This window comes from Lactuca sativa, chromosome 9 (assembly GCF_002870075.4).
Source record: "Lactuca sativa cultivar Salinas chromosome 9, Lsat_Salinas_v11, whole genome shotgun sequence".
In the NCBI taxonomy this organism is placed as follows: Eukaryota; Viridiplantae; Streptophyta; class Magnoliopsida; order Asterales; family Asteraceae; genus Lactuca; species Lactuca sativa.
Window position 1 is genome coordinate 55,452,235 of NC_056631.2, and position 22,164 is coordinate 55,474,398.

The 22,164-nt window shown below is 37.0% G+C and overlaps 1 protein-coding gene across 1 annotated transcript; it reads left to right on the forward strand.

The window, feature by feature from the left end:
* The first annotated feature begins 18,485 nt into the window (after positions 1-18,485).
* Positions 18,486-21,158, forward strand: LOC111903869 (RNA pseudouridine synthase 2, chloroplastic). The gene is made up of 8 exons (XM_023899623.3): positions 18,486-18,957; positions 19,144-19,287; positions 19,394-19,636; positions 19,743-19,945; positions 20,035-20,113; positions 20,220-20,395; positions 20,574-20,676; positions 20,883-21,158. Exons 1-8 carry the CDS (start codon positions 18,589-18,591, stop codon positions 20,895-20,897), a joined length of 1,332 nt encoding a protein of 443 aa, XP_023755391.1. The 5' UTR covers positions 18,486-18,588; the 3' UTR covers positions 20,898-21,158.
* The last annotated feature ends 1,006 nt before the right edge of the window (positions 21,159-22,164 follow it).

Below are 22,164 nucleotides of genomic sequence, written 5' to 3' on the forward strand. Positions count from 1 at the left end.
TTCTTTTATGGCGGATTAATGATCCATGGTTTATGGGTTTGGTTATAACCATATGGAGCTCCATGGATAGCCCATGGGAGTTACAAACCCATGGGTCATGAGAAATGAAGAGTCATGATAATTAGGGTTTACATTTATAACTCCTAATTATGACACACTATAAAAGAAACCCTATAGCATGAAAAATCGGCACTAAGAGTATTCTTGTGAGGGCATAGCCGATTTTGAAGTGTAGAAGTATTCTCTCTAGTTATTCCAAGGTTGTAGTGTTGTGTGAAGCATTTGAGGCACAACATTTGGGGTGCTAGGCTCACAAAGTCTTGAAGGAATCCAAGCAACAACAAGGTATGTATTTCTACTAGTTTTTATGTTTTATGTAATCCCCATGCCATGCTAGTTAGGAAATAACCTTGAAAAAGAAACTTGCATGTATATAGAGAAAACATAGATTCAAGGTTACTAGGGTTGCATGTACACTTAGGAAGTGTTAGAATGCTCAAAACCCATCAGTGGTATCAGAGCCTATGATTGTTTTCTGTATACTTGATGCAAAACTGCTTGAAAATCGAAAAATCTGCTTACTGACGACTGGACTCGCCGAGTTCATGGGGAGGACTCGCTGAGTCCATGAACAAATTCATCCTATTCGTCGAGTAGGATCTTGCACTCGACGAGTAGGAGCGTGTTGGGCAGTTCTTCGTGTTTTGTTGCTAGAAATGGATTAAAATCATTATCCCAATCTGTTTTGGACTTGTAAAATCTGTTTTTCAAAATGATAATGATTATGTTAACCCATTTTTGCATGACTTTTATCAACTTTCAAGTATTGTATATGTTAATATGATTCTTGAAATTGTTTGACATGAATTTGTGTTCTTATGAGTTTTTAGAAGATCATAAGAATTATGTGTAACCTTCATGTATGTTTAATTCATGATCTTAATGGCAATGATGGTGTCCATAACTTGTCCTCAAGTTATGGATAACCAAAAGTCACTTCTTTAAAAGTTGAAATTAAAGAGTAATAGGTTTCATATAATGAAGAGTCTTCAACTTTATGAACCAGTAAAACTCATAAGTTACAAATTGAAGAGACTTGGAATAGTTTCAATTCTTGCCCTCAAGTTTTGGAATTTGTAAAGTCTTACACTTTAATTCCAAATTTTTTTTAAGTTAAACAAAAATTCAAACTTTATGGACTTCATTAAATTAATTAAAGTGTTTAATTAAAAGAGTTAATAATTCCATAAAGACATGATTTAAGTTTAATTAAATTAAGAGTATAGTTTAATTAATAGATTAAACTACCAAGTATTTTAATTGTTTAAAATACACCCTTATACTATTATTATAATTTTAATTATATAGATATGTATTAGAATATGTCATTCTTACCGTTAGTAGGCCTTATTCACGAAGTCGGTCTATAAGGGGGGTATAAGGTTGTTGCCTATAAAATGGTGACTTAATGGGTGTCCACTCTCACCCACCGTTTCCTTGATCGGTGGAGGGTCCTTAGCCGAACGGGTAAGATACGACTTTAAATACTCATTAAAAGTATAATGAATTATAAAGTAACTATACATTATAGATTCCCAATCTTAGTTACTTTAGGAAAATGCGAAATTGGTGCTAGTCCATAAAATTACACTTTGTACCTTACCAAGTCGTTAGTGGAGCGTGTGTGGTTAACCGGCACACTAACATGTACTAGTAAGAGTGGCAAAGGGTAACTTGACTTTATTATAGATCGGTGGAGCGTGTGTGGTTAACCGGCACATCGATTAGGTAATATTGTTAAGGGTACCAAGTCAATTTGTATGGTTATTCACACCTTGTTTGTGATCCTCGGCATCCCAGTCACAAACTTGAGAGGGCACAATCGAGATTCAAACATGCCATTGAAAAGTTCAATGTATCTCAAAAGATCTAGGAGTTTCAAAACCGATAAAACCTAATAATAAAATATTTCGTTCTAATGGTGGAAATTGGTAAATCGTCATTTACCTACCTTTAACTATTTTATAATTTGGATTACGGCATCCTTCTTCCAGTTATAAATAGGTTATTGGGTCCTAGCCTTAATATTTCATATTGGGTGTTATATTAAGGACTTAAATCAACTAACTTGAATTTCTCCCATTATAGATGACTAGTTTAGACAGCTATGGTCTTCCCAAATCTTTAGGAAGAAGCTTCCTAATGAAGATGATATCCTGAATGGCAATCAAGGTGAAAGATCAATCCCTTTGTTGTGTATTAGTGGGACTGAAAATCATACTTCACTTCCTTCACCTACTCCAATAAATCTCCCTATCCCACAAGTTTCAAGACATGATAAGTTCTAAGTCACTCAATCCCTATTAGCAAACAAAGTCTATATGTGCTTAGGTCTTGGAGATTAAGTCACATATTGACAAGCCGGGAGAGTCGGGTGTCGAAGTCTCAAGGTAGCTGGCTGTTAACTTGGTCACTCCCTGATGACAGATCACGACATGACCCTTAATGATCTTACCTATTTGCTTGATGATGCTGAATCAGAAATGATTTGGAGCATTGGTAAAGAAAAATTTGATTAGAAGATCAACTTCCCAAACTTCCATGGACATTGACAATGCTAACATTGGAAGTCCAGAAAACCTTTCTCTTCCCAAATGAAAGGGATTGGCCATAGTCAACTCGGTTGAAAAAATGGTAAAGAGAAAGGCTAAGTCTGTGATAGTCCCGTGTACCGTTTCAAGAGAGTCCATATGTTTCTGTTGCCAAAGGAAGGGCATTGGTTGCGAAGCTGCCTAATTTACCTAAAAGCTCATAAGGATAGTAAAGTCAAATGTTTGACTCTACTTCAGGTAAAGTCCATCGTCTAACTCTATTAAGTTTCTATTCTGAGATTCTTATTGCATGATGTGACTGGGTCACATGTTGATGTTTTAAGAATCAAAGAAGAGTGAAGAAACTTAAAGGAAGTATATGCTGATTCTGATCGTGAAGATGGATTTCGATCGCATGGTTCAGTGATCAGAATTTTGAGTTGTTACTTAAGAGTTGAAACATATTGCTTAGGAATAGATAACAACAAGGTTTTCATATGGGTTGTAAGGATAAGTTTTCCGCAAAATTTTCAAATAAAAGAAAAAATGGTTTTGATTTTATTTATTTTAAGTATCCTTACAATGGCATTTATGAAAAAGGTTGTTGCTTATATGTTTCCATTGATAAGCAATATGGGTAAATGGATTTGATTCTTTCATTAGTGGTAGTGTCATGATTTACCAAATAAGGAAAGATTCTCATCACCCAAGTTTCAGTTGGATAGAAACTTGGAATCATGCAAGTTGTATTGTGTGATGAATGAGAATTTTCATCTTTGGTAAATTAAGACTAATTCCTTGTTCACATTCTCATGTGAGTCAAGCGAAGGACTAAGAGATTGGGTACACTTGGTTGTGTTTTGGTCAGGTCCACCACAAAGGTTGATAAGATTATTCATTATGATTTACTAAAGTTTAGTAAATATGGTTATGCTTACGAGTCTAAGTGTAATTCTGAAATATTGGAAAAGTTTCAATGTATGGCAGAATGAATAAGAAGAATCAAATAAGGCAGAAAGATAAAAGTTTCTCCAATCTGAAGCGATGGGAGAGTACTTGTGTATTTTGTTTTATGATTATCTTAGTGATTATGGAACCTTATCACAATTGTTCCTCTAAGGACACCTTAGTGTGTTTGTTGCCTGATGAGAGAAATCGTGAATTGTTGAAATGGTTAAATCTAAAGATAATTCATACTTCGTGCCAAAAACAAATCCTGGAGTTATACTCCAAGATTGTAACATGAGTGACATAGTCTTTAGAAAGTTCATAACACTTGTCAAATGTAGAGTAAGATGTTTCCTATTCTTGTACATTTGAGATTGGTAAGTTGTGATGTTTTGGATAAAACAAAGACCAGATAAGACCAATAGTGAGAAGTGTTTAACTTGATAAGAATCCGCACTAGCTCTTGAATATTTGTTTTGTCAAGGAATGGTTCTTAACAAAGAGAATCATATATGTCAAGAGGTCAGTGGGAGTCTTAAAAAGATCTTAAGATAGGTTCAAGAACCAATCAAGAGATTTGTTAATCACTAGCCCACGACTTGAGGGTTGTAACCTATTGTGTTGACATATTCTGTGCTCATCCCAGTTAAGGTTGGCTTTGCATTGGAGTTCTAAGAGTTCTCGACTGTTTGCATAACAACCTGGAAGCAATGGTAGGACCTTGTGTTGCCGGGTGGCAAGAAATTAAGATTGCACAAGTTCAGTCCATATGAATTTGGAAGTGTCACTAACCTAGTCCCGTGATTATGGTTTTGACAAAATTCACATGGAAAATAACACATACACCATAAAATCTAAGTTTCATAAGGTTTCTCTTCGATTCATGAAAATGATGGTAAGGAAACGCTTCCACTAAGAAGATTTTAAGTAGATAGTGGTTGTGATATTTGCATTCTCATATAGTTAGTGGAGCGTGTGTGGTTAACCGGCACACTAACTAGTGAGAATTGCAAAAGGTCTAGACAAACATGTGAGCTATCTAAGGAAAGGTGTATGTTTTTGATAAAGTCTTATCAAAGAAATCTAATATCAGAAATATGAACTTTGGTAAGAAAGTCAATAAAGTATTGATTTCTAAAAGTCCAGTTGATTTCTGAGTACATGTCAAAGCTAGTGGGAGCATAAAGTGTTATGTTGGTAATCATTATGCTAGTGGGAGCAAGATGATTATGTTAAGTATTGCAAGTTAGCAATGTTAATTATAGAAAACAAAAGTTTCAATTTGCTTTGAAAAGTTGTTTGCTATAATTAAGGGAGAGGATTTTATACTTCATTCCAATTCTACCAGCTTAAATTGAGTTTTATCAGCTTTAGTCAAGGATATATATGAATGTTATGTTGGAATTGTTCAACATAAGGAATTTCTATATATGTTGCGTTCTCAAATTTCGATTATGATTACGGCATACCTCTTCATAGTTCGAATTGTGAGAACATGGCAAATAAAAATTTTATAGCATGAATCGTGTCTCATATGCTTCGGATATAGGATCGATTGCATGTACTATAATATTCATCCATTCTAAATTTTCCTAATGCTTAGGGCATTAAGAAGGGAAAAGGGATTAGAACTGGATATGACTAAAATGATTAAGCAATTGTCGAGGACAGTTTGAGGTTTACCAAAGATTGGTTACTCATGGACAATTGGAAGTATAGAGTTAGGACCATATAGACATATTTTGAAAAGAGGCAACTCTTGTTCAAAAGTGATGGTCAAAATGGGAATATGGAATTGTTTCCATAGGTGGAAGTTACTCTTTGAATCTGTGTAGATTAGAGAACTTAATGCATGAAGGAATATGGAATTGTTTCCATAGGTGGAAGTTACTCTTTGAATCTGTGTTAGATTAGAGAGCTTAATGCAAAAAGGATGTTCAAAGGAATGTACTTTGAATTTGAGACTTCATTTCCATGGAATTGTTTTCCATTGGAATGCTTTGTAATGTCTGTTGCCAAGTCTTTGTGACTTCCGTGCATAGTCATTACAAGGGGATCATTGCATATAAGTTTAGAATCTAACATATTAGAGTAAATGGCAAGAGTTTGGTATTCTTGTATTTACAACAAGGATTGGAATTATGAAATGAGCATCATTGGAATATTGTCAATTGATCTATTTCACAAAGAGAGGACCATATGTAAACATAGTATGCATACTTAGAGTATGGCATAATTGTTTGGAAAACCATAGTGTACATGCTTGGAGCATGGGACAACTAATGTTTTAATTCAAGCATAAAGTTGATTAATCGAAACATAAATAATGAGTAATCAATATGGTGCTTAAATAAAAGGTGTTTTATTTACACTCAAAGTGTTGGGGCCATATAAGATTAGTATTATTCTTGTGTTTCACTTTGCATGTTTTGACTTCCAGAATAATTATGTTATGGTATATATCATATTATTCAAACCATCCACAGTCAGTCATATGTTGGAAGTAGATATGAATCAAGACTGTCATGAATTTGGCTTGTATGATTTGTCTAAAGTGCTTTAGACAATGCAATGGTTGCTACAACATTCATGAGTACTCATAAGGGATGAGTATTGGATTCAACCCACGCTCACTTGCATCACTTCATGGAATTTATCTCGAGTGATCGTGAGACGGTAATATCATATAAATCTTCAAACCTAGAGATATGAGTTGTTGACTATGAGTTGGTTATTCATTGATTGTACGAAAACGCATTGGTAACTCGATGTTATAAAACGTGCCTTTGTGAATAATTCAACAAGTAGTTAGTACAAGCATATCAGTCGAAGTTTATCTGTTCCTTCTAGAAATAGAAGCGATATTTGGGCCCCTCGATGATTTGGTTTTGACCTATGTACCGGGCCCAGTCAGAACCTAATTGATGCATTCAATTTAGTTCTATGTCGAAACAAATCAGAGATCGAGAAACAAATGTTGGACAATAAGTAAGACCATGTTCCATGTGTTTGTCCGGCTGATATCATGAGAATAGAGGATTATATGATCACTTATCTTAAATGGCGTATCATCATCATCTCAGTTCCGAGAGATTTTGAAAGAGCTACGATTGCTAGTCGGATTTTGAAGTCATATTTGCAAATATAGTTATTAGACTTATCCAAGTGGGAGACTGTTGGATATAGTGTCTAAGTCCATAATTTTATTTGGTATGTACTTGACCCGACCCGGCATGGTCCATTTGGGTTGCATGGCATTGCAATACTTGGATAGACAAAATGAGAGAAAGTACACTTGTGATTATTAATATATTATAAGTTCTAATGTATTAATAATAATATTATTTAATTAGTGTTGATCAAGTATTAATCTAGTATTAATTTGGTGATCAAAGTGAGACTAATTAAATATATAGGGTTGATTATGACAATCATAAATTCTTTTATGGTGGATTAATGATCCATGGTTTATGGGTTTGGTTATAACCATATGGAGATCCATGGATAGTCCATGGGAGTTACAAACCCATGGGTCATGAGAAGTGAAGAGTCATGACAATTAGGGTTTACATTTGTAACTCCTAATTATGACACACTATAAAAGAAACCCTATAGCATGCAAAATCGGCACTAAGAGTATTCTTGTGAGGGCATAGCCGATTTTGAAGTGTAGAAGTATTCTCTCTAGTTATTCCAAGGTTGTAGTGTTGTGTGAAGCATTTGAGGCACAACATTTGGGGTGCTAGGCTCACAAAGTCTTGAAGGAATCCAAGCAACAACAAGGTATGTATTTCTACTAGTTTTTATGTTTTATGTAATCCCCATGCCATGCTAGTTAGGAAATAACCTTGAAAAAGAAACTTGCATGTATATAGAGAAAACATAGATTCAAGGTTACTAGGGTTGCATGTACACTTAGGAAAGTGTTAGAATGCTCAAAACCCATCAAAGCATTCTCCTCACACCTTCCAACTTCACTTTCTCTCTCTAAACTCTCTCTCTAACCCCCCCACCCCCACCCCAAAATCCCCCCTAAAGCCTAGGAAAACCCCCTAGCACCCGAAGGAAACCCCGAGGCTCCCGAAGGCTCCGAGAAAAGAGCTTTTCAGCTCAAAAACGTTGCTCCCGATTTTGAGAAAAACTCATTGTAAGTGAGTTATACTTACCCTACATTAAGTATAACTTATGCTTAAGTTCATTATCGTTATTATGAATTTATAAACATGATTTATCACTGATTCCAATTCGTTATACTGATTGATCTACTTACGGGGATGATGTCTAGGTTGCGATTTAGTGAGGTGTTTAAAGTTGGATTTCCAAACAGTATACTTCGTATACCAAATGGACTTTACCTCCGATATGATCCTATCTGGTTGTTCCTTACTTGATAGATCATGAAGTAGACTTTGAGTTAATGATGAATCTAGACTAATAATTAGTTGCAATAAAGATTAGACTGAAACTTAGCAATAATAATGCTAGGTTTCGTCGAAGGAAAATAGAATTGTTAGAAGTGAAGCGTTGCCCGAGTTTGGAATCATCACTTTAAAAGTGAGTGCATAGTCCCTTTCATGAACATCATTTTAATACAAGTATTGATTGAAGTATTAAATATATGTTTATGTGCGAGTTATTTGATGTTGCTTGAAATACGTGTTAAAGAATATACCTGATTATATATGATGATTTAGGATAAAGAGTAAACCTAAATTAATTATGAGGAATATTGGGTAGTATCTTCTTACGAGTATGAGTGAGTTATACTCAGAGAATAGAACTTTACTATATGGCATTGATCCAAGAGCATGGATTAGACATAGTCATTGTCCCTAGTCCGAGAGTATGGATTGGCCATGTTAGTTCCAAAAGGAAACCTCAACATGCTACACAACTCCTTCATGGACATTCCAAGTTGTTCATATCAGAATCAGAATGAACTAATTATATGGACATGTCATCTAGTCAACTAACCCTAGTCAACTCCTAACTTAAGGAAAGTCCATTTTACTTCAATATGTCAGTTTACAACGTACATTTGATAACTGCTCTTTCTAATAGTTTAGAATGCAAATTTTGGAGTAAACTAGGCAGAACTTTATCAAAGGAATGGTATTTCCTTTCGTTTATGAGAACTATTCCCAAACTACGAGTTTAAACGAGATTAATCATCCTTATAGCTAATCATTTCAAAGGTTTTATAGCAGTAGACTTTAGTGGATAAGGTTATAGACATCATTCAATATCAATTTCCATTAAGGTTTGTTTTACTTATCCTTAGAAAATAATCATCCTAAATAAAATTATTTAAGAAGGCTAGGATCAATATTTGGCTTCATGATGTGCAAAGGGATGTCGTAAACACACCATAAAGTATTTAGGTAGGCAAAGCCCTTTGCCAATTTTAGTCACCATGAAATTCCTAGATCTCTGAGATTCATTGACTATCAATGGCATATTAAACTCGAATTATGTTCATCTTAGATTCAATGACGGGGTCACCGCGGATCACTGAATAGGTGGTGAATCGTCCATACAAAATCGCATGGTCCCCGAATCAAATTACACTTAATATTCGCGAGTTCCACACCATTCTCTTCCTATACTCTCAAATTGACAAGTCTGTTAACCACATGAGGTCCATTAACAAGTTATAAATATAATGTGCAACTTTTATAGATAACATAAGATTCACATTAAATACATTGTGAATTAAACATGCAAAATCGCATGGTCCTTGGCTCAAGTTACGCTTGAGATTCGCGAGTTCCATATCATTCTCAATTATACTCTAGATTGATGTGTCGGTTAACCACACGAATATAAAGAGAATGTGTAATTTTCATGGATAATATGAGACTCGCATTCTATTAATAAAACGAGATTTTGTTTTATACTTGTATTTAGAATACTTTTAGATTGACCATTATCAATATCAAATGCTTTCGGTAACTCCATTCTCAAAATGAAATAGGGCAGTGAGGGTGGTAAGCATGAAGCATATTAAAAACCGACCTCATTAGGAATCATAGATACCTCCTTAAACCCCCACATCAGAATGGGTGAGAGGACCCGAACCAGAATCCCTCTAATGGTATCACACCCAATGACACCAAAGTGTAACGACCCAATTTTCACGTCCAAAAATTTCATTTTTGATTAAGTGATTTGCAAAACATTTGTAACAAAATATCATCCAATCATATCATTTAATAAAAACGTGTCTCGTATCTGAAAACCGAATCATAAAAACATAATAATGTCAGAGTACAAATCCCAAAATATCTCATAGTGCGGAAAACAAAGAGCGTGTGTATGATGTGCCGCTACTGTGCCAACTCCTTCCCCTTCGCTGAAGAGGTGCCTGAAACCAAAACTGTAAACTGTAAGCACAAAGCATAGTGAGTTCCCCCATCGCACCACGTATCACACAATCACATAGCATATATACTGCTAGGCAATTCTGGGGTGCCCGACCTACCCGGTACAACCATTATGGGGTGCCGACCTACCCGTACGACCATTCTGGGGTGCCGACCTACCCATGCGGCCATTCTGGGGTGCCGTCCTACCCATGTCAAGCCATTCTGGGGTGCTAACCTACCCATGTCAAGCCATTTTGGGGTGCTGACCTACCCGTCGGTCCTAATAACCGACCCTCGGGGACTATCCCACCCCTTACTGCTACTATCACATATATCATAACATAAACATACCATCAGACATATATGGGGTGTCCGAACTACCCTTCAGTCCTAACAACCGAACTTAGGGACTATTCCCCCTCCTACTACCACTATCACATATAACATATCATGCCAGCATATAAACATATCATCACGTACTGTCAGACATATCTGGGGTGTCTGACCTACCATTCGGTCCTAACAACCGAACTCTGCTACTATCTCATGTAACATATCATGCCAGCATATAACATATCAGGTAGTAGCAAACCTAGATGATATCACAAAGACAATCATCTAACCTACAACTCCTACTGGCGGGCCAACATTTTGGCCGTAGACCCACCGCTACTGGAAGGTAACTCACCTCGTAGCAGCTGCTGATCTGTGCGGGAATCCTCTGACTGTTGCCGCTGCTGCTACGGAAATCCTCCAGCTATAATTCCCACAAAACACTTAGTCATACACTGCTAACTGTTCTTAGGGTAAAATGACCATTTTACCCCTGACCCAATCAAAGTCAAAGTCAACTTCTAGTTGACCTGACTCGCTGAGTCCCTATCCTTCCATTTGTCCTTATACCCATCTCTACTCGTCGAGTTAGGCGATGACTCGACGAGTTTTCCTTCTAAATGAATATCGACTGAATCCTCATCCGACTCGCCGAGTTGTATGAACAACTCGTCGAGTTCATCTTCAACTGATACACAGGTCCTGTCCTTGACTCGTCGAGTTGTATGAACAACTCGTCGAGTTTATCTTCATCCTTAGAAGATTGCCTTGGACTCGCCGAGTCCGTTCATGCACTCGCTGAGTCCCATGAACTTCCAGAACAATGGTCCAGAACGTTGGGTCACTCCCCGGGACCCCCTAAAACCTTTCCACACTCAACTGGGTCCTTATGACCCCCTAAAACCTTTCCACACTCAACTGCTCACATCCTCTCACTAAATCTTTGATTTATGGTGTACAACCCTTGATCAAAAGATAGATCTATGCTTCTACAATCGATATAGCACGTAAAGTTACAACCTTTACGTGCTTGCATGGGACCTTGAGCTCAAAAGGTCCTAAAACAAGCTCTTACAATGCATGGGGCCTTCTTTGAGTGCAAAAGCCACTCCTTCCTGCCTTGTAACCCCTTTAAGGACCTAGATCTGAAACAACAACTCCAAACCATGCTTGCAATCATGGTTGGTGACCAAAATGGCTTAGAAAAGCCCTAGAACTCCACAATATAGGGTCTATCAAAAGAACAAACAAGGTATAGACTTTATACCTTCTGTAGACTGCAAATGATGCTCAAAATCGGATCCTTCTAGCCTCCTCTTGATCCTTCAAGCTTTTCCCTCCTTCCTTAGGTCACAAAAGCACCAAAATCACTCCAAATGCCTTAGATTGCTTCAATAACAGCTAGGGTTTGCTATGGGGGTCTTCTGGGAACAAATGGGACGAAGGAGGCCGAGTTAAGGTGTTTAAATAGGGTGCAATCCCTCGGGTTAGGGTTTTTGTCCAGACAGGGCCTACTCGCCGAGTCCGGGACCCGACTCGTCGAGTCCACTGCTTAAACCCCACGTCTTATCCCGCTTCTACTCGGCGAGTTGGTCCTTCAACTCGCCGAGTCCAAGGCCAAAATGCAAAATATTTTAAGGAATTAATAAAAGAACACATACCAAGAACCAGGTGCTACACAAAGAGTGGAATAAAATAACTAGGAAAAGGGTCAATTTCACAAACCCAAAGAGGGTTAGAAATCGTGCATATGAGAAGAGGAGGAAGAGGCGAAACTTCAAGCCAAGAATGAGCAAGGAAGAATGAATCCCTCAGGCCCTATCTATAGCCTTGGATGCCTTCCAGGGTTCTATCCTCAAGCCTATGTGGGATGGATAACCCTAAGAACGAAATTCTGTCTATTTTAAGAGAATTTTCGTCCATCACCCTTCTTCTTAGGGTTATGCAAATATTCCTGATCAACCAACTATTGATTAATTGAATATTCAACCATTTGATTAATTAAACTGTTAATTAATTCCCCAAATATATTTCCAATTAGTTTCTAATTAATTATTACCATGATAACTAATAAACTAATTTCTCCTTTATTTATTCTACTCAATTTGGGTCTTGAGGGCAAACCAAAAGGATCATGTTATTATTAGAAATATCACCAATAGTTAATGAGCTTGGACACACTTTCCAATAGTAATGACATTAGGCTTCAAAAGAATAGGGTTTAGACCCTAGTGGATGTTGATAATATTGGTTATGCGATCCAAGCCCCTGGTTTATGTTGGAGTCAAAGGGTAAAATGGGAAAAGTGATGTTTCAGACTTCTTGCATGAAATAAGGATTTTTGTTCGGATCTTTTTTAGTCTAAGATATCTAGATAATATTATGGGGATGTTCAATACATTTCTGTGGATATAAAGATCGTCAAAAACAAAGTTGGAATAAAGAAGTTATTACCGTTTGAAGTTAGAAAGGTGTTGGGCTTAGTCTAGTACGCTGGGCGTATAGGATGTACGCTGGACGTACTAGGCATCCCTAGTACGCTGGGCATACACGATCAGAACCCAAACCCTATTTTCGTGGTTTGAGCCTTATTTAAGCTCCTAAAATTCCCCAAACCCATACCATTCTCAACCTCCACCTCTCCAACCCCCTTCCTTGAAACCCTAACCCTAGTTTGAGCCTTATGAGCAAAAAAAGGTGTTCTTTAGTGCTTTGAAGTGTTCTTGGTGCATCTTGGAGAAGAAGGACCTCATGGGTTGGAGCTTGTAGATTTAGACTTTGTTCACCTTGATCTTTCTTCTAGAGGTATAAAGCTTGAATCTTGATGATGCATTTGTTAAATCTAGCTAGTTTTGGATGTTATGAGATTTTGGTTAATTTAGTGCATAAAGTTTAGATCTTGAAAGTTTGTGACATTGTTATGGATAAAGTTGGAAACCATATCCATCTAAAGATCATTTTAATTCAGATATAAAGGTTGGAAACTTGGACTTAATGGATTAAGTAAGAAGGATGCACTTTTGGTCCCTTTGAAACTTAAAAGACTAGATCTTGGTCGTTTGGACCATTCTAATGGATAAAGTTGGAAACTTTATCCATTATGGAGCAATTATGAACCATAGAAATGCGATGTTAGTCCTTCCATCCCTTCCATGCAAGAGTTATGGTGTCTTAATGGATTAATAAGTTAAGTTTTAGCTTTTGGACCTTTTCTAGCCATGGAAAGTTATAAAGGTGGAAACTTTATGAATTAAGTCGATGTTTTGAGTCTAGATCTGAGCTTTGGACAAAAAGGTCTTAAAGGATAAAGTGCTTAATAAAATTTCGGGATCAGCCAGCGTATGTTAGCCGTACTGCTTGAATCGTGTACGTTGGGCGTACGTGGTGTACGCTAGGTGTATGCAACCAAACTTGGGATTTGACTTTCGTTTGACTTCCGTTGACCATTGACTTTTTGACCAAGTTTGAATTTGGATCAAACTTGAGGATTATGGACTATTGATTAAGATTTTATCTGATTCTGGTGTTGGTGGACCCGAGGGTGCAAGCAATGCAAAAAAGGGATCGTATCACAGTGTTTATGAGTTCTTCGATTCAAGTGAGTTTTCCTCATTGTACTTGTGGGTCGAAGGCACCAATGACGGCCCATTGTATTAAATATCATGGTATATAGGATGTTGATATGCTATAGTGATCTATTAGATATGTATTCTTGTAACACTCAAAATCTCATGCCAAAATATATTTTTTTCAAAACATTTAAAACCATTCGTCATTACAAAGTTTGTTTTCAAAATATCTAATATAAGAGTTTTCCCAGAACCATAAACAAAATAGGAGGAGCTGTACGATCATGCCTTCGCCTTGCCGCGATCCCTAGATGTACCTAAAACAATAAACTGAAATTGTAATCCCGAAAGCTTAGTGAGTTCCCCCCCCTCAAAATACCGATACACATACAATCCACATATCCCCGTCAGTAATATCATAACATAACAAACTAAATAGCATGCAATGGGTCCACAACTTTATAGACTGGATTACCCCTGGGCCCACAGTGTGAGTCTGGATTGCCTCACGGGCCCACAGCTCACATATGGATTTCCATCGAGCCCACAGTACGAGTCTCCCTTAGCCCATAACTAGAATGCCCCCGGGTTTGTTGGTTACCGCACGGAGCAGTCGCACCTCAACCCATCCCTCATAACATATCAACATATAACATAACTACTGAGCATGCAGATAATCATATAACAACACAGGTAGTCCTACATATCTACCTAACTGGCATAACCATTAACATGCAACACTAACTCATACTCAACATCTAACACTGCTAGGATAACATATCCAATGGGCCGGCCTTGGTGCCTTAGACCCCTTAGTATAGTGAGGGTAACTCCCCTTGCACTGTTGACTCGAAGATAAATTCATACTCTTGGATTACTGCCACGAACTCCACCCCTTATATTCATTGTAAACCATACTTGTAAATTTTCAATCTTTCCAAAATGTCCTCCAAAAGTTAACTGGTTAACTCATGGTCAAAGTCAAAGTCAACTGCCAAGGTTAACAGTCCATGTTGACCTCAACTCGTCGAGTACCCTCAGCTACTCGCCGAGTTCATTGTAATACTCGTCCACTCGCCGAGTCACTTGAGTGACTCGTCGGGTTCCTAGTGTCAGTGGCCGTAACCCCTTGGCTAGCTCGGCGAGTTTTCCCGTTACAACTCGCCACGTTCATACGTGTCCAAAGGTTGGGAAAACCTTAGTCGACGCGCCGAGTCATCAACTGACTCGCTGAGCCCAAGGCAAACTTCATCGGACTCGCCGACTTGTTCATCCCACTCGTCGAGTTCATGACCATCTTCATACGACTCACCGAGTCCCTTCAATCCTTCATCCGTACATATGCTTTTTAAGCCATGCAAAGGCTCCAGATTACAGATCCAGCCTTCCAAGGCCTGATTGTCACGTAAAGTTGCAAACTTTACGTGCATGAAAAGCTCTAAGGCCCCTAAATGACAAAACTAAGCTTGCAATGAAGTCTCACACTTGAGGGAAGACTCATACTAGGCAAGGCTGATAACTTTATGGATCTAGAGGCCAAAGGGAGTCTAGATCTGAAGTTACAACTTCAGGTCTTAGCTCAAACATAAGAAGCCTTTCATAAAACCCATCCAAAAGAGGTTAAAAGAGAGATGAGCCAAGGAAGCAGCTTATTACCTTCCAGAGAGTGACAATTGATGAATCTCTAAGCTCCCCACGAGTTCCTAGCCTTGATTTCCTTGCTTCCCTAAGTGTTTCCTCTTCCAAAATTCCTCCTCCAAGCTTGAACACACCAAAAAAACACACACACTCGATTTAAGGTTTGAGAGGGACAATAAGCAATAAAGGGGAGGCTGGGGGGAGGCCAATGATCCTTTAAATAGGGTGAAATGCCTCGAAATTTAGGGTTTCATCTGCCAGCTCTTACTCGTCGAGTCCGCTCTTGGACTCGGCGAGTAGATCACTAAAACACGTTGTCCAACCCGCTACTACTCGACGAGTAGGGCGGCCAACTCGTCGAGTAGACCCAAAACCCAAAAAGATTCATACATAAATCAATACCTGAGAATCGGGGCGTTACAATTCTGGTATATAGGATGTTGCCATGTTGTAGTAATCTGTTAGATCTGTATCCTGGTATATAGGATGTTGATATGCGGTAGTGATCTGTAGATCTGTATGATTACATGTGTTCACTAAGTATGTGTTAGATTGGTAGATCTGTATGATTACCTGTACTTGTTGGTTATTAATTTTTATTTTATATGTCGACATGTTATGGTTTGTTGGGTTGAGGCGATCCTGCTTTGTGCTGAAGGCCAACATACACAGACAATACGAATAGACTGTAGGCCCTGTGAGGCGGTCCAGTTAGGCCGAAGGCCTGAAGAGCGGTCCAGATAGGTTGTAGGCATTCCGAGGCAGTCCATTCGGACCGAAGGCTCGGAGAGCGGTCCATATAGGTTGTAGGCCCTGTAAGGCGGTCCAATTATGCTGAAGGCTCATGTATGCATGATGTTGTTTGTATATGTTATGTTGTGTGGTGGCACTTTGGGGGAACTCACTAAACTTTGGCTTACAGTTTCAGTTTATTGTTTAAGGTACTTCAGATGACCATGGCAAGGTAAAGGCGTGATCGTGCATATCCTTTCAGATTTATGTTATTTGAATTTTCGGATAATCTGATTATTGATTAACACTTTTGAAACAATGGTTTTGTAAACAATTATGGTTATTGGGATGTTTTTGAAAAATAAAAATTTACTATGATTTTTGGGATGTTACAAAATTGCCACACCTTCGGGGATTACAATGATTAGGATGAAACTCAACGATAAAATGTCGTTGATGTACTCACTTACTGATCGTATTCACCTTCATTCCAAATTTATTTTTCACTTCTTCTCTTATCATCCTAACATTAAATTTGCCTTCTCAAGAACTTCTCTAGTAAAATGACTACTATTCATATAGAGTTAACAATTAAACCAAGTTTGAAATTTTTAGCACAATTATTGCTCTTCACCTATCCAATAAGCCTAGAGTCTAAAGATGTAATCAATACCACATCACTTAACCACGAGTCTTATACTTCCATTTTTTCTGTAACACAACTGATAGCCATTGGCAACAACATAATTACAAGCATGTGTTTCAATTGTTTATGGTTAGTAATTCTCATACCATAAGAAACCGCTTCTTCTAGAGTACATTTCCCTTGAACCTTGTTTTAACATCAACATCCGAGACATTATCATCTTCATCAACATCCGGGACATTATCACATGCATCAACATCTGTGTTAGCCTCATATTGATTTTCCCATGTTACTCTTTCTTGGGTTACTCTTCCCATATTGGTCTTGTTCATTGGAGTGATGAAGTCAGTTAGGTCAGTACCATCCTCCATTTCTCTTGACATATCTGATACACCTGAATGGTTGTCCTCGTAACAACCAATTTCACCAGACAATACATGTAGATTAATACCAAAATGGTCCATTTACATCGGCAATTGGACTCTACATCAATAAACAATGTCAATGAAATCATCATATTCAAGCTCATTAGGAATCAATCTTAAGCCTTCTGGGAATTCTGTATCTGATATACAACAATACAAGTTCTCATACTTCTCTTATGTAAACCCTTCAAAAAAAAAAACAACACATTCTTTTAGGTCAATACCTATAAAATTGACATCCTCAAACACATGATATATAGAATCAAAATAACAAAATGGTTTGTTGATGAGCACTCATTGGAAATGAATATCGATCTTGATGTATGTTGCCATCATCAGGATGAACCAATGGGAAGACAAGGGTTTTGTTTCAAACGAACGAAAGAAAGAGGAGGTGTGTCTAAATTAAATCGATTTAAATCGTGTGGATTACACATGATAATCTGCTTTTGCTTACGTGAGAATCTATTTTGGAGACCGACCAAAATATGAACGGCTGACCCGTTAGTTTTATTGATAATGACCTTTTATACTCGAAAATACTTCGTAATTTGAGAATAAAAGAAGGATATATGACCTTCAAGTTAGGGATGAGCATCGAAACCGGGTACCCACTTTTGGAACCGGAACCGCATCGGAACTGCCGGTTTTGGAACTTAAACCACCTTACGCGGTTCCGGTTCCTGTTCCTAAAGTTATGGAATCGTCTTAAGCGGTCCCGGTTCCGGTTCTCGTTTTTTCGGAACCGCTACCCGCCGGAACCAGTTATATATATATATATATATATATATATATATATATATATATATATATATATATATATATATATATATATATAATTTCATATAAATATGTGTGTTACTTAGACCAGTTTAGAGTATATTGGTCAAAAATTTTCCGTCTTTGGTCCGAATTGATTTGATTTGGATCGAACTAAATTATGGTTTTATCGAAAAAAGGTTAACAAAATTAATGTAACCGGGTTACCCGCTTCCGGAACCGGAACCGCTAGTTCCGAAACTGGTTCAAACATTTAAGAACTACCTAAAGCGGTTTCAGTTTTGGTTCTCGTCAAATAAAACGGTTACCCAACTATGCTCATCCCTACTTCAAGTTTGTAGGAGACTAGGAGCAAATCGATATTATCGTTACTAATGACTGTCACTTTGACGACATTAACACCATTAAATAAACAAACGAGGCTTTGTTCATTTAATTTGAGAAAAAGAAGTTAGATTAGTTGGCCTACAAGCATGCTAAAAATTATCAAACGCACCCTTAACAATTGACATTGCCACACCTTCAGGTATTACAGTGATTAGGTTGAAGCTCATCTGCAAAATGTCGTTGATGTACTCCCTCACTTGCCCCACAATTTTCCCCGCTAAAAGAACCCTCTCCAACTCCTTCATCTCTTTCTTCCATCGGAACACACCAGTTCTTACTCCATTTCGTCAAAAGGTTTCCTTCACTTCTTGCTCAAGAGGCTCGGATTTGGATGACGAATTACAAGCAGAAGAAGATATTTTTTCCGGCAGTCGACAAATAACCAATTACACCGGCGTTCGGCTCGAAGAGAGCGTTGAAGAGGTTGGAAAGACCAGGCTCGACACTTGGATTTCTACTCGGATAAATGGCATTAGTAGAGCTAGGGTTCAATCAAGCATTCGGTCAGGACTCGTCTCCGTCAATCATCGTGTTGTTGTTAAGGTAAAGTTCAGTTGCTTAATTTTGAGATCAAACAAATTACGTCTCAAATTCAAATTTAATTCAATGTTTTAGATTCTTAGGAGTTACTTGTGGTAACCAAATCCGAAAAATCACTTCGTCAAAGGTTTCATTGCAACTTCTGATTAATCGTTTTGTCTAATATCTCGATTCATAACTTTCTTTCAGACCTCACACATGATAAGACATGGCGATAAGGTTGAATGCACAATATCAGAATTGCAACCCTTAAAAGCTGAAAGCGAAGATATACCTTTAGATATTGTGTATGAAGATGAACATGTGTTGGTTGTTAATAAACCTGCACACATGGTAATCACATCAACCTTCTTCCACTTCCTTTCAATTCATCCATGGATAAATCTCTTCTTCTGAATCATTTATTCCAGAATCATATATTTTCAAATTTCATGATCAGGTTGTTCATCCAGCACCTGGAAACACTACTGGAACACTAGTAAACGGCATTCTTCATCACTGCAGTCTCCCAACACCTTCATTTCACGATCAAGAATTAGTCTCAGATTCTGATGAATTGTCTGATATCGAGTTAGATGAATCACCCTTAAATCACACATTTGGTACTAATGAAACATCTGTTCGACCTGGGATTGTGCATAGATTAGATAAAGGCACAAGTGGATTACTAGTTGTTGCCAAGGTAGTTCAACAAAACAACATCATTTCTTCCATTTTCATTCATCTTCTACAAATCTATTCTAAAATAATTAATATTTTTCTTTAATTTTTTCCTTACAACAACACAGGATGAACATTCACATGCCCATTTATCTCAACAATTCAAGGAACACACCATTCAAAGGATATACATTAGTCTCACATGTGGAATTCCGTTTCCGCCCTCAGGACGTGTTGATATTCCCATTGGTCGTGATTTGACCAATCGGATTCGTATGACTGCCGACACGGGACCCACCAAATGTGGAAAGTCTCGTTATGCTGCTAGTAGGTGATTTAAGTACAACCAACGGTTGTGTTTCTATTCTAGACCGAGACAAAATGACGATTTTACCCTTAATTATTTGATCATATCATCAGGTACAAAGTAGTTGAGATACTTGCGGGTGGTGGGTCCGCATTGGTTGAGTGGAGGTTAGAGACAGGTCGCACCCATCAGGCATTGTTTTAACATTAATTGATATTATTTAATTCATTTTGTATAATCTCATATACTAAAATATTAATTATACTTATTTTGGGCATTTGTGATAACTCTGAAACAGATTCGAGCACATGCAAAATACCTCGGGATTCCTTTAATGGGAGATGAGGTGTATGGAGGTACTAAGAACATGGCCATATCACGCCTACAGCTCAAAAACTCATCAAAATTACATGGTCAACTTTCAGAGCTTGTTGCTAAAGTCAACAGACCTTGTCTCCATGCTTTGACTCTTGGGTCAGTCCATTTCAAACTAAACTCTTTTGTTTTTGGGGGAAAATTACTAGGAATAGCAACATACTTTCATTTCTATACATATTATGAGTAAAGAAATGTAAGTATGTTGCTATTATGATTAGTAAAAGATTAAAGTAGGTTGCTATTTCTTTTGTGATTAATTTTATTTTGTTTGTAGATTTACGCATCCTTGTACAGGAGAGAAAATGCAATTTTCATGCTTGCCTCCTGTAGATTTTGCAGAAGTTTTAACTGGACTTCGTAATATAAGTACACACAAGGTAAGCATTTAAACCTTATATTTTAAATAAATGTTTTTCTTCTCGCATATTATAAAAAAAAAAGGAACTTGTCAAACGGTTCAAAACTTGCACAAAGTATATGTTTACAACCACCTAAATTACTTTATTCAAAAAAAAAAAAATCGGATTATTATTTATAATAATTATTTAAGCTTTAAAGCTGTATATCATTAACTGGATTGCAGATGAAGGGGAGCTAAATGCTAATCAAGTTTTGCTCATTCATTTTTGCCTTTTTGGCATTTGGGAACAGTTGATTGAAGGCATATGTTTGTTAGGGAGTGTTTGGATGTGGGTTTTGAAAGTAATTATTGTGACATGAGGCACAACTAGGATAAAGATAATTTGTTGATTGAAATTGATTAATGATGATAATAGAGTTGTAGATTAATAGTATTCTTAGATAATCAGTTTTCTTATAAATTTGTTGCTGCTTCTTTATAAATACCTAATTTGTTAAATATGGTTACAAAAGTTATATTAATCCGCTTCCTATAACAATATGATTATTATTTGTGTATTAACATCGCAGTTGCATTACCATTTGCTATTGGTAGTGCTCTTCTAACGAACATTCTACAGAAAAAGGAATCAAAGGCCTGCCATTGCCATTGCCATGATGAATATGAATGATGATGAACGTCTTTTCAACTTTAACATGGTGGACCTTGGTTTTAACTTTTAAATGATTATGTTTCATGTTTAAAAACCTGATTTTGTATATGACAACGGCCTAGATCACTATTAAAGTGTGTTTAATTTAACATATTAATATTTTCAATTTATACAGAGGTCCCATTTCAAACTGAAGGAAAAAAACCAGTTTTTAAAACCGCATCAACTAAAAATGAACCACCGTTTAGAAAAAAAAAAACCTGATAAAATCTGTTTTTAACAGAAGAAAAAAAATCGAACCCATTATAACCAAAATCAGTTTCGAGAAAACTGTTTTTTTTTTTTTTTTAAAAAGGTTCAAAACCAGTATGAATACAATCATACGAATTTGTAGGTTGATATTATAAGTGAGAATGTTTTATCGTAATTCAGTTAATTGAGTTTTCAGGAAGGATATGTGTAATTAAGAAGGTTACAAATCTTAATATAATTAAGTAATTAATTTTGTGTTGAATTCCGATTGAATAGGTGAGTTAGGTCGATTTTGGATAGCTCTAAGGGTAAATATCACGAAAGACAATAAGTTTACACAAAAATTCTAGTTTGATACTTGTTTTTTTGTCTCAAATTCGACACTGTGTTTTCCAATTTTTACACCACTTGACCGGTCAACCAGGTTACCTGCTGACGTGACATGATGACATGTCGGATTCGATGACGTGACATACTGACGTGTCAAAAATAAATTTTTTTCCACAAAAGACACTAAATTTTTATTTTTTTCGATTTGACACTAAGTTTATTTATTTATTTTTTCAATTTTGACGTTTTTTTTGTTCCAAATCGAATATC